Source organism: Chiloscyllium plagiosum, unplaced genomic scaffold (assembly GCF_037043375.1).
Source record: "Chiloscyllium plagiosum isolate Xiang-an unplaced genomic scaffold, Cpla_swu_hap1 HiC_scaffold_2, whole genome shotgun sequence".
Classification (NCBI taxonomy): Eukaryota; Metazoa; Chordata; class Chondrichthyes; order Orectolobiformes; family Hemiscylliidae; genus Chiloscyllium; species Chiloscyllium plagiosum.
Window position 1 is genome coordinate 96,946,170 of NW_028270140.1, and position 14,343 is coordinate 96,960,512.

Below are 14,343 nucleotides of genomic sequence, written 5' to 3' on the forward strand. Positions count from 1 at the left end.
CCCTGAAATTAACTCTCATTAATCTAATTACTTTTAGACTGTTACGATTAAACTGTTGAGTCTGCTTCCACCACACTTTCAGCTATTGTCTTTCAAATCATAATTACTTAGTACTTTAAAAAAACACTGAACTTGGCCTGTGGTTCTTTTGCCAGTTATTTTATATCTGTACCTTCTGGTTACATCAAGTGCAAACAGTTTCTCCTTATTAACTCTTGTAAATGATTTTAAAAGCATATACTAAATCGCTGTAAAATCTCTGCTCCAACTAAGATCATCCTTGCTTATACACATTCTCCAGATAATTGAAGTCATGTGTTTATGGCGCCATTTTGGTAAATTTTTTTGTATTCAAGGCCTTAACATATTTCTTAAAGTGAGGTACCCAATACTCTACCTGGGCACAATCAGAGATTTACTAAAATATATGAAATTTTCTTGTTTTTGTACACTCGGCCTTATGGGTATGCCTAAGGATTCTCTATGCCATCTTAACATCCTTCACAACAGTTGTGTACCTTCAAAGATTTCTGTACACAAAACCTCACATGTGTGTTTAAATGCATCCCCTTTAATTTGTACCATTTTGGTTATATTGAGCCTACTTTCTTCTTTCCACAGTTCATCACTCCCCTACCTTAAATTCCATCAACCTTCTACCAATTAATCAATTTGTCTACATCCTCCTGAAACTTATGCTATCCTCTTCACTATTGACTAACTTTTCTGAATTTTGTGTAATCTTCATTGTTTGAAATGGTCCTGTAGATTAAAGTCCAGCTCATTAATAAAAATGAAATAAAGCAGAAGAGTGATTATTGAGCTCTCAGTGAATTTCCACTCCATTTCCTATCAAGGCTAGTGACTCATGACTGTAACCTGTCTTCTGTCCCTTAGCCAATTTTATTTTGGTCTTTAACTAAAGAATGATAAAAATATGGAACTTGCTACCACAAGGAATTACTGAAGTAGCTGGTATTGTAAAAGTATTGAATAGGAAACTGGACAAGCATATGAAGCCAAGCCACTTGTTTCTGTGTCCATATTCTGTGTAATCTTTTATATGAACCACTTTCCTTTTAGTCCCATGGGCTTTAATTATTTTAACATATTTATTTGTGGTGCTGTATCAAATGCTTTTTGAAAGCCAGTATACACAACATCAGTGGCACTTATAGACCCTTTCCATACTTGTAAGAACTTTCAAGTTCGTAAAGCATAAATTGACTTTAAGAAATAAATGCTGTTGATTCACCCATGTTTTTCCAATTGACAGTTTTGTCCTCGACTGTTACCTTCTGAATATTTTTCCAGACTGACAGTGGTTACGGGGTTTATGCCATTCTCCTTTTTTTAATAGGAGTATGACGTTGGAGACCAGTCTTCTGACACCACTCCTTTATTTAAGAAAAAATGCATTTTGGGGGCCAGAGCCTCTATTTCTTTCCACTTTTAATTTCTTCAGCAAACAGGCATGCATCCCATTCAGGATAGGTGACTATTCTACCTTTATAGCTGTCAACCTTTTTAGCATTTACGCTGTCCGCCTTGTATCCAACTTATTTACAGTGACATTAGCTGTATATTCTTTTGAAAAGACAAGTGCAAATTTCTCATCCACTTCTCAACCATTCTTTTTTGTTTCTAATCAACCCCGAGATTCTTATGTGTATGCTTTTACTGTTCAAATTGTTATAAAAAAACTTAGGCCAATATTTCCTCATCCCAAATGGAGGTGAGATGGCAAAAAAAGGCAGCTAGCAGTGAGCTAGGCAGTGATCTCACAATATGACCAGAAATCCCACCTCCAAATCTTCCCTCCATTATTTTGTGGGTGCGAGAAAGGGTATAGGTGCCAAACCAGAACTGTGCCTGTTAAAGTAGCCATGAAGCTTACTGAGACCACAGAAAATGGCACAATTGTAGATGCAATGCAGTTTTCCAGGAGAAGGGTGAGAATTGAGAGCCCTTAGCAATCACACCTCGTGAGTAGAGAGGTGAGTAGGAGTAGATTTCAATGAGCATGCAAATTAAGTCTTTGAAAATTTATTTAAATTGTCTCAATTGGCTGAAAAGCCTCATGGTATGCACTGAAAAATTTAAGGACCATGTCAAGAGAAGGTGGAGGATCAGAAATAAAGTCCTTGCTATTTCAGGGGCTGTGAGCTCATCTGCTATTGCCTGGGCTTCATGACATTGAATCAGTATCCTCAACATTACTTGGATAGCAGGAAAGTGCACCTGGAAATGGGATAGGCTCCACCACACTCTGAGACAATTGAGGTATCACACACGGATAGTGAGGAATGGCCTCGAGCAGAAGAAGCACACAGTCATTGAGTCAGAGGCTTGGAGGAGAAGGAGTGCTTATCCAAGTGGCATGATATACTGTGCCAGACCTAGTTATTTGGACATGTCAGAAAGTCCATGCTGAAATAGACTGTGATTTTCCACATAGATGGTCACAGACATCAATGCACCTGATAGTTAGAAATCCACACCTTTCTGCATTCATAGCCAGGCCCTGGCAGTACCATAGAAGGTAACTTCACCTCTGGATCATTTAAGATCTCAGCTGGAGTCCTCTGTAATATTTTAAAGTAATCTACAAGCAGCTATATCTCAATAATCATAGATACCGCTTTGCCAAGCCTTCAAATGCCTACCTAATAGGACCTAAGCACTCAGATGGCATTTGGATTTACTGCAATATTGGGTTTCCATATGTAAAGGGCAGCATTGGCTGCACCCATATGACCAATAGGGCACCGAGTTACAGGTTGCAGAGGCTCAATAACTGGAACGTCTACTGTTCTATAAATACATAGCTGGTGTTCTGTGTACAACATTCTGTTATCCTTCCATCCCACTCTCCTAGGTCTATGAATGAGTTGTTTAGGATAAGGGCTACCCACTTTAGCTGTTATTCCTCACCTCTGCACATGCACCATGAATAAAACCCCAGAGGTGTTACAGTGACAGCCATTTACTAACAAGAACCTCATAAAGCAGTGAATCCGTTTTTCTCAACATGAGATTTGTTGCCTGGATCACTGACATCCTCCAGTAGTGAATTGTGAAGTATTTTTATCAGGCGCTATGGGAAGAGGACCAATATCCTGGTAGAGAAATTTGCTGGTGCTACTCGGGAGACTTTAAACAAGTAAGGGGGGTGCAGTGGTGACCCAAAGAGATAGTGAGAAAAGAGATCGGTCTGAGGCTGGTACAGTTGAGAAGAGGAGCAAGTCAAACAGTCAAGGCAGGCAAGAGCAAGGCAGAGGATGAGGTAGGACTGATAAATCAAACTGCATTTATTCCAATGCAAAAGGTAAGGTAGATGAACTCAGGACATGGTTGGCAACATGGAACTGAGACATCATAGCTATTATAGAAACATGGGTCAGGGATGGACTGGACTGGCAGCTCAATGCTCAATGCTTGTTTAGATAAAAGTGACTTGAGCTTTCAAAGTGGCATTCATCCAATCAACTTGCTTTGTTTGAGGCACGCTGTTGAAGGGAAAATTATCTTTGAATTTACTGTGCTTCATTGTGTGGTCTTGTTCCAAATTCCTCCTTCTGCTTATTGATATATTTTGCTGACATATAAGGCAAATCCTCTTATTAATAATTTGTATCTTATTTCCAGTTATTTTTTTTTACAGCTGAGAACAGAAATTCATTTTCTCATTCTGTTTCAAAGTTGTACATATTTTTGGTTTCCTTTTGGATGGTTTGGGTTCATCACTCATCATTATTGTTTCACCTTGTAGTTTGTGCCATTACTACCCCTGGTGATGCTGCGGATCAGCCTCTGGAGTCACATCTCTGGAACATCTGAAATGTTCAAGGAGGCAAGGGAGGTCACTTCTGTGGTTATGATTTGTTTCCAGGGCCCCTTGTTGGCTTGCATTGCTCAGATATTGAATATGGAGCATGACAGCGATCCCTAGAATTTTTTCTTCTTGCTGCATGTACCTTTTACTATCATTCAAGGGACAAAGGTGATATTGGCTAGGCCAACATTTATTGGCCATGCATAATTGCCCAGAGGGAAATTAAGAGTCAACCACAGTGCAAGCTACTTAATATTTGATCCATGGTCCTGTGTAATAGACTTGATGTCAAAAAGCAGTCACGTAGAAGAAAAGGCTTCTTTGTGTCACTATCATCAGCAGTAACTGAGACTTCTTTGCATCCCCATCTGCAAGTAGGCCTGTGACAGATCCATTTTGAAAAATTTTTTCCAGGCTGACTTTCTCACTGACCTGGGTGGCAACTTCAGACCTGGTAAGGACAAGTGTTGTGACCACCTCTGCTGCTCATGGGAAGAGGTCTTCCTACCTCTGCATTATCTTGTCTACATGGGAAGGTGAGGACTATAGATGCTGGAGATCAGAGTCAAAGAGTGTGGTGCTGGTAATGTACAGTTGGTCAGGCAGCATCCCAGGAGCAGGAGAATTGATGTTTCAGGCATAAGACCTTTCTCCTGCTCCTGGGATGCTGCCTGACCAACAGTGCTTTTCCAGCACCATGCTCTTTGATTGTTGTCTACAGGACCCCAACATCCTTGTCTGCAAAGTGAGACACCAAATTTCCCTTGCCTCGGGTGTATGTCAAGAACCATACGTGGTACCTCCAGACAATGCTTATCTAAATGCACTACAGCAGTGGTGAGTTAGTCCAAATAAGGCAATTGGTAGAATGGGGATGGAATCAGGTGAGACAGATCAGACAGCTACCAAAGGAATTGATTCGATAGTTAATAACATGAATTTTATCAGTTGTAATGAGAGCTCTCTTTAGTCCTCTTGGAGAAAAACCAACCATGAAACAACAAAATTGACACTTAGCCAAAAATATGTAAGGTTCAGTGCATAGTCCCAGATGATAGGAATCCTATAAACCAAACCACATAGTCCTAAAACAAACCAATCTGATAATCTCACAGTTATGAAACCTCCCCTGAAAAGAATTAAAGCTCATCACTGTTTTCATAAACAGCTTCAGTACCAGCTGACAGCGTTCTGTAAAATTTAAGAGCTTACTTACAATTAATTTATTACATTTGTGCAAGTATATTCTCCCCATGTGATGATACATTGTCCATTCAATAGTGTATCTTAGCAGTATTATAATGTTTTCCTCTATGCATTCAATACAGGTAATAGTTAATTTTTAAAATCTTCCTTGCAAAGATTCTTAATTTTTTTCCTCTCAAATGACTGAGAAGTGATTTTCATAGCTCCTTTCTTATGACAATTACATTCTATTTTAATTCCATGTCCTTAGTTAGAAGGTAGCAAAATTCATTCAATCTGGAAGCCTCTGTCCAGAACGATATTACTAATTTCAAATATGCTTTTATGACTTTTGCATACTGTAGTTGTAAATGTCAACTCAAAGAAGTTTTCCATCAGAAAGTCTAGATTCATATTTCCTTTGTTTCTTTTTTAAAATTAGGTTTTCCATTGTCATTAGACTGTTGATTTTTTTTAACTCCGTTTGTTCAGATTTTATCTTATGATCTCCATTCTCCTTCATAATTGTACATTTTTTAATGTGAACGTCACAAAAGTAGGTTTCAGCCAAACAAATATCCAATTCATCTTTGTGCAGGTAAACATGGGATTACGATCTTTCTTCTGAAGTTTCAGTTTGTTTACGAAAACTTCAACTTGCCGTAGCAGTTTGAAAATACATTTCCTTCAAACAAGTCTTTCTGCTTCAAAGCATTGTCTTTCTTTGTTTGTTCATTTACTTGAAATTCTGTTGCTGCATTCTTTTGACCTGTTTTGAGTTAACGTTCACAAGCAAGTTCAAAGCGGATAGAGTAAGTTTGTTTGCATTGAATGTTTGACTCTCAGAACAAACCTTTTGTCAAAGCAGTGCTTTCTACGATGGGATTACGCCTAGTCTCTGATTATTGGAGTACACCCATCAATTTAATTGATATACTTCCCATTGTAAAAGTGGGCAAAATTTTCTTCCCAGTGAGCTCATTTCCTCATAATGAAATCAACGTTACGAGTAGACAATTCAGAGACCTCTCCAATAACAGACCATTTAAATAAATATAAATTCAAGTTTACACATTGTAACAGATACACTGTTTCCATTAATGTCACATATTAACCTTTTTATGTCAAGCAAAATCTCTTGAGAAAAATTTCTGAATTTTACCATGATAAAACTTTGAGTCAAATTTATATCCCCAAAGATTTAATCTTTTTATGTTTTTCGTCAGACAAAAATGAATCAAGTCACCCTCCAATGTAAAATCCTCATTCTATTTAACCCACTGAAAATACGTTATATGATATTGGTTTGTCACCAATTCCTCCTAACGGTAAAACATTTTCTGCAGCAACACCAAGCACATTTACTAATACGATCAGTTTTAGTTTCAATCTCCAAAATTATAACTTGACATTTTAAAAATTCACTTACCAGCATTATTGCCCAGCCCTAGTTGCCCTTGAGAAGGTAGTGATGACCTGCATTCTTGAAACACTAGAGTGCATTTGCTGTAGATATACCCACAATGGCATTTGGGAGGGTGTTCCAGGATTTTGACCAAGCAAAACTGAAGGAATGGCATATAGTTCCAAGCCTGGACGGTGAGTGATTTGAGAGGACCTTGCAGATGGTGGTGTTCCAATGTTCCTGCTACCTCTGTCCTTTGAGATAGTTGTGGATTTGGAAGGTGCTGCCTGAGGAACCTTTGTGAATTTCTGAAGTGTATCTTGTGAATGGTACACACTGCTGCCACTGAGTATTGGCGATGGATGGACTGAAGGCGTGTGAACAGGATCCAAACAAACAGGTTGTTTTTCTTGGATGATGTCAAGCTTCTCGAGTGTTGTTGGAGCTGCACTCACCCAGACAAGTGGGGAGGATTCCATCACAGGCCTGACTGGTATTTTGTGGATGGTGGACAGACATTCAAGAGTTATGAGTTACTTACTCACTGCAAAGTTCCTACCGTTTGACCATTCTTGTAGCCACAATATTTATTTGGCTAGTACAGTTCAGTTTCTGGTCAATGGTAACTCCCCAGGATGTTGATAGTTGGGTATTCAGAGATGGTAATGCCATTGAATGTCAAGGTATGAAATTTAGATTCTCTCTTGTTGGAGATGGTCATTGCCTGGCACTTGTGTGATGTGACTATTGTGTGGTGCCACTTGCCACTTGTCAGCCTAAGCCTGGATATTGTGCTGAATTTGGTTCAGTATCTGAGGTCTAGCAAATGGTTCTGAAAATTGTGTAGTCATTAGCGAACATCCCTGCTTCTGATCTTTTACGGTTGGTCAAACGTGACCCTGATGTCAAGGCAGTCACTCTCACCTCATCTCTGGAATTCAGCGCTTTTGACAGTCTTTGTCTTGTGACAATATGAATATTTTTTAATAGAAATATTATCATATGATCTGTTTTATTACTTTGAGGAGCATCAATGTTTTCAATTTTGCTACCCCTCTCCCCCCCCCCCCCCCCCTCAATTGTAATTAATATTTTATTCATGATCATTTTGCTTCTCTGTCCAACTCCTGTGTGGATGTGATCAACAGTTTGTTGCCACCTTGTGTGTCTTTGGGTTAAGTCATAACAATCAACCAAAGCAGTTCCTTTCTTTTTCGGTTAGATGCTCTCTTTGCCAAAATTATGTTATGACATGGTATAAATCCCTCTGTTAATTTAAACCCAACACACAGAGAAGCTCACCTCACGCCGTAATCTGTTAAATTTGAGAGGCAAAGAACTACCCACGGGTCATTTATTAAAGTAAAAATTAGCAATTTTATTCTTTAATTCCAACAGAGAATATTAAAAGCAACAACTTTTTACAAATCCTTTCTCTTAAACCTATCTTTTACCTCCCACTCTACAATACTGGTCCAATTAAAACTCCGATTATGATTTACAAAAAAAAACTTGTTTCAAAACCAGTCAGCTTTGTCGATTCTTCCTTGTAGCTTTTCTTCTGTCGATTTTTCTCCAGGTCAGCTTTGATGTTCTGCTGCACAAACTTCTTATAGACAGGTATCTTTCAGAGAGTTCTTCAGCTGGCAGTCTATTCGTTGGTGTCCGTAGCAGTTCTTCCCCCTAACTGTTCAAAATTTCCAGTTTTATACCCCAAAACATCGGATCATTTCATTGGTTTGATATGATCTCAAACAGTAAAACTCAAATATGATTGGATTTTGGAATCTGGTGCATAATTTAAATTTATTTTTGTTCCATAGCAATACAACTCCAGTTTTTTGTTTCAACCAAGTGTTACATTTTTATTTTGCTCGGGACTCTGTGCTTTCAGTCCTTGCTAAGCTTTTCAACTCTCTTAAAGATACAGGACACACCTGAATCTTCATAACAATTAACTATGGGTGATTCATCCTTCTTATCAAATCTTTTTAGTTGACCAGAATAAATTTTTGCTGAGCATTATGAAATATCTAGTTAAATGTCTGCCACTGCTCATCTAGTTACCTTTCCCTTAGTCTAGTTTCCCAGTCCACTAAATACGAGATCTGTTATTATTCCTATCTCATTACTAGATCTAAAATATCATGACCCCAGGGAGGATGTACAATCTAAGAAAAAGATCCCTGATACACTGTAAAAATTTGCCTTCCATTTTATTCTTGCCCATCTGATTTGTCCAGTCAATATCTAAATTAAAATCACCCACGATAATTATAGGATCCTTACACATTCCATTATTTCCTGATGTATACTTTCTCTTAAAGTGAGAATACTCTTTGGTTCCTTTAGATAACTCCCATCCTTGACCTCTTTTTGTTGCCATTACTTATTCTCACCCAAACCAATTCCACATCACAATTAATGGTAGCTGTATCACTATTCACCACGGCATTCATTCATCCTTTGTTAACAATGCTACCCCACCTCCCCATCCTTTTAACCAATTTTTGCGTAAAGTCAAATACACTTGAATGTTGAGTTGCCAGTCCTGTCACCCTGAAAATGTGTCACTTTATTTGTTGTTAAGTCACATTAATTTATTTCTCTTTGCATCTTCAACTAATCTAACCTGTTATCAATATTTCATGTTTCAGTTCAAGAGCCTTAAGCTTTGACTTTATTTATTCTTGTTCCAATTTTTGCTACGTTCTCTATTTATATTTTTTGCCCCTTGCTGCTAGATTTGATTATTGTTCACCTCTTTATAAAGTGCACTTTTCACTTTTGATTGATGTTTTAAAAATTCCCTTCAGTTTGAACCCCTACAGTACAGGATGAGGCCGTTCAGCCCATCAAGACTGCACCAAAGAGCATCCCACCCAGACACAGACTCCACCATCTCCCTGTGACCCCACATTTACCATGGCGAACCTACCTAGCCTACACATCCCTGGACACTACAGACAATTTAGCATGGCAAATCCAACTAGTGTGCACATCTTTGGACCGTGGGAGGAAACCGGAGCACTGGAAAGAAACCCACGCAGGCATGGGGAGAATGTGAAAAGTGCACACAGGCAGTCACCCAAGGCTGGAATTGAACCCAGGTCCCTAGTGCTGTGAGGCAGCAGTGCTAACCACTGAGCCACTGTGCCGCCCCCTCAAAATCCATACAGAATGCTTTGTGTTGCATCTGTAAAAGTTAGTGGGGGTCCTTATGGACATGCCAAATTTCCTAAGCTGCCTGAGGAAGAAGAGGTATGGTTGTGCCTTCTTGACTGTCACATTTACGTGGGAGGTCCACAGATTGTGACTTTCGTTGCTCCGAGGTACTTGGTGCTGTTGACTTTCTCTCCCTCAGCTCCATTGATGTAGATGAGGGTGTATCCTCCTCCTTTCTTCCTGAAGTCAATGATCAGTTCTTTTGCCTTCATTGAGAAAGAGGTTGTCACAGATAACAATTTTAGGCACCCACAAGATAGAGTTCCCACCTAATAGACAATGTAACATATAATTTTCAATTTTACTAAAAGTGAAACAGGAATCTCTTCTGTAAAGTTTCATATATAAATTGTGTGTGAAAAGAAAATCATGCTTACACAATGTTTTATTATAATTTTGTTACAGAAATGTTTTAACACATAAAATCATTCTTTCAGCTAACAACTGGAAGTTTGAATTCTTTTTAAAAATTGTCAATCTCTTCTGAGATTGTAATAGATCAATATCAAAGATCACTTGATTTAAGAAATTACAACCAGACCTCCATTGCTTTGTTGAGGCAAATGACATGGAACTGAGTCACTGGCATAGTTATGCCTGGGTAAGGAGGGATAGAGTGTCTTTTCCTCTTGTTGATTATAGTAGCTGCATTAAAGTTTGAAAGATGAATTTACTAATCCAATTAACTGTTTATGTGCTGATTGTACCGGATTATCAAATCAGGCTTTTTTTGACTTTCTAACATGGTTCTGGAACATTAAAAAGTCAATATAACTCCCAAAACAGAACTTGAAAGACACTCACACAGTTACAGATTTAAAAAGATGTAAAATTGGCTAAATGGTAAGGCAGGAGAAAGTGAGGTCTGCAGATGCTGGAGATCAGAGATGGAAATGTGTTGCTGGAAAAGCGCAGCAGGTCAGGCAGCATCTAGGGAACAGGAGAATCGACGTTTCGGGCATTAGCCCTTCTTCAGGAATGAAGAAGGGCTAATGCCCGAAACGTCGATTCTCCTGTTCCCTAGATGTCATTCCTGAAGAAGGGCTAATGCCCGAAACGTCGATTCTCCTGTTCCCTAAATGTCATTCCTGAAGAAGGGCTAATGCCCGAAACGTCGATTCTCCTGTTCCCTAGATGCTGCCTGACCTGCTGCGCTTTTCCAGCAGCACATTTCCATAAATGGTAAGGCATCAAAAGTATTTCTAAAAAGCAACTTGCTCTGGCTGTATTTCATTCAGGACATGTGGGTTTTGCTGGCTATGCCAGCATTTATTGCCCATTTCTGCAGGAGGAGATATTGGTGATCTGCTTTCTTGAAATACTGCAGTCCAGTTAGTGTAGGTATACCCACAGTGCAGTTCAAGATAGCGTTACCGGATTTAACTGAATGACGGTGAAGGAACAGTAATATATTTCCAAATGAGGCTGGTGAGTGGCATGGAGAGGAAATAGTAGTTGATGATGTTCGCATGTATCTTCTGCTCTAGACCTTACAGATGACAGTATTTGTGGGTTTGGAAAGAGCTTTTTAATGAACCTTTGTGATTTTTTTGATACGGATGTTCTTGTCATTCTCAATGGTATTAGTGTTGGGACATGTTTCTTACTTTAAAATGATAAATATTCTTTATGTTGCAGGTACTTTAGTGAATGGTCTGGTGAACATCAACATAACTACAATTGAGAAGCGATACAACTTGAACAGTTTCACCACAGGAGTGATTTCTACAGGCTACGATATGTCCTTCTGTGTTTTATGCCTTTTTGTCTCTTACTATGGACAAAAGGGGCACAAGCCACGATGGCTGGCTTTCTCGTCTTTTATGCTGGGATTGGGATCACTTGTGTTTTGTCTTCCTCATTTCACTAGTGGCCTGTATAATTATGGTGCACAAATAAGAGGTATGCTTGTTTATAAAGTACTGTTTTGTTCACTATTTGTTGAATACAGTTTTGCATATTATGGTATTTTCAAAAAATATAATGCGACCTGATGTTAAACTTGGATTGAAGAGAAAAAAAGGGAAGTGTTCTAATTTGTACCATTTGACTTGAGAAAATTACCCCAATCATTACATCCCTAATGGTTCAGTAGATGAAGATATCACATGCTGTGGCAGTGAACAGTACAAATTTGATGCTGGGCAAATATTGGCCAAAACTTGTAAAGAATAAATCAGACAACTTCTAGTAACTCTCAGTGTGTGATTAAATGCTGAATACACAACAACCTGAGTTCCTATTGCCCTCTAGAAGCTTTGCACACAGACTCCCATTGAGAACCACAGCTTTGAATGCATTAAAGAGTGTGAAGTTGGTGTACTTATACATTAATTAACTGCTAAAATTGCCAGAAAATGTTATGGTTTGTCTGTTTAAGTGTTGTGAAATTGTACGGGCATGCAAAGTCTAAATTATAGCCAAGCAACCACTCTGGCACTGAAAATTAATATTTATAAGTGCAGTCATTCCTTCAGAATTTAATTATTGCTGGAGATTACTAAAAATTTACTTCCTTTTTTTTCTCTGTCTTGGAAATCCCTCATTGTTAATTGTGTGTTTTCTTCCCCCTTTTCACTTTCTGCTCATGATATGACATTGATTAGCTGTTGTGATTTATATTTCTTGGTTCAGACTGTATAACTCAGTCAGAATGTTTTAAATGAGTGAAATCAATACCCAGCTATTTATCCTGGTTATTCAATTAGTAGAACCTCGAGAGAAAGAACAGCACTGAAATAGGTTTCATGTCACAACAAGTTCTTGTGCAAAATACCATAGGAAATCTCTGGGCAAGTGTAATTGTACTAAATAACAAGTGCAGTTTGTTTACCATTCACTAAAAAATGTAATCATAAGACCTTAAGATGGAGGAGCAGAAGTAGACCATTCAACCCATTAATTCTGCTCTGTATTCAATGATATCATGGCTGATCTGATAACCTTCAATACAACTTTCTTGCCTTCTTGCCATGACCCTTGATTACCTTATTGACGAAAATTATGCTTTTCTCAGCCTTGAATATACTTAATGACCCAGGCTGTGGAGTAAATAATTCCACTGAATCACGACTGTCTAAGAGAAAAAAATTGTTCCTCATTTCTGTCATAAATATTGTTGTGGGCAAACTCACCAGAAGTTACCTTTAATTCAACCGCTTGTTAAAAAATCTCACAGATGATCAAGAACTGAAACAATGATTTAAACTTTATCGTATGCAGCAACCAAAATAAGACCCTCAAGTAAGCACGTTAAACCTCACAATGTAATCTGGCTATTTACCCAATGAATGGTGGAATCTGGCCAGGATTCCAACCAGTGGTGGTCTGTGTCTGGAAGTGTCCTTGTACAGTGTTGTTCTTCAATACTCTGCTAGGGGTGGAGTTCTGGTGTTTGATTCTTTTACAGGTTTCCGTCCTTCGGATTATTATTGGTGATTTTTTTAAAGTCCTTTCATCTAACTTACTGCAAGTCCACAGTTTGCCTTCTTACCAGAAGTATCTTTTTGTTCCTTGTTCCATTTGGCCTTAACTGTCTGTAAAGACACAGCTGTCTTGTAGTTAACTCCTTAACATCTTCTGTAGGGCAATCCTTGTCCTTTATGGCAGGTATCAAAGCAGTTTTTCCTATGCAATCTCAACCACCTTCCTTTCCAAGACATGACTAATTGCTTTGATTTTTTGAATAGGTGTGTCCTTGTCATAGAATCATAGAATCCCTACAGTGTGGAAACAGGTCATTTGGCCCATCAAGTCCGCACAGACCTTCTGAAGAGTATTCCACCCAGACACACTTCCTGAACCTATCCCTGTAACCCTGCATTTCCTATGTCTGATCCACCTCACCTGCGCATCCTTAGATACCATGGGCAATTTAGCAAGGCCAATCTACGTAACCTGCACATCTTTGAACTGTGGGAGGAAACCGGAGCACCGAGAGGAAACCCACTCAGGCATGGGGAGAATGTGCAAGCTCAGTGCTAATAATTGAGCCACCATGTCTTTAATAGTTTATTCCAGACAGTTATTACTGATTAGTTACATGTGTAAATTTATCTTCTGTTGATTTTTTTTCAATCTATGAACAGTTATTAAAGTTGTGGAGTTTTTAATATCACAATATGTAAAACCTTATTCTGAGATTATGTCCTTTGGTCCTAGACTCCCGCACAAGGGAAAACAACCTCTCTGTATCTACCCTGTCTAGACCCTTAAGAATATTCTATGTTTCAATAAAGTTACCTCTCATTCTTCAAAAGTCCAATTGATCCATGCTCCACCTACTCACCCTTTCCTCATAACACAGTAACTCAATACCCATGATCAAACTAATGAACATTCTCTAAACTGTCTTCAATGCCATTATAGCTTTTCTTAGAAAATGTGAAATGTGAATTTGTCCATTTTGGAAGGAAAAACAAAAGTACAAAGTATTATGTAAATGGAGCAAAACTGCAGAAATCTGAAACACAAAAGAACTTGAAGATACTTGGGTTTAGATCAGAGTGGTGCTGGAAAAGCACAGCAGGTCAGGTAGCATCCAGGAGCAGGAAAATCGACATTTCGGGCAAAAGCCCTTCATCAGGAATAGATGCAGGAAGCCTCCAGGGTGGACAGTTAAATGGCGGGGGGAGGGGAGGGGGTCCACTCCTCCCCAATTATCCCTCCACCCTGGAGGCTTCCTGCCTCTATT

General features: G+C 38.7%; 1 protein-coding gene across 1 annotated transcript in view; it reads left to right on the forward strand.

Annotated features, from left to right (window-relative positions):
* Positions 1 to 14,343, forward strand: part of LOC122559862 (solute carrier organic anion transporter family member 4C1-like) — a 175,808-nt gene that overhangs the window by 12,887 nt on the left and 148,578 nt on the right. Inside the window, exon 2 of the mRNA XM_043709986.2 lies at positions 11,289 to 11,552. Within this exon, the coding sequence (XP_043565921.2) occupies positions 11,289 to 11,552 (264 nt within the window). The remainder of the gene's footprint in view (positions 1 to 11,288; positions 11,553 to 14,343) is intronic.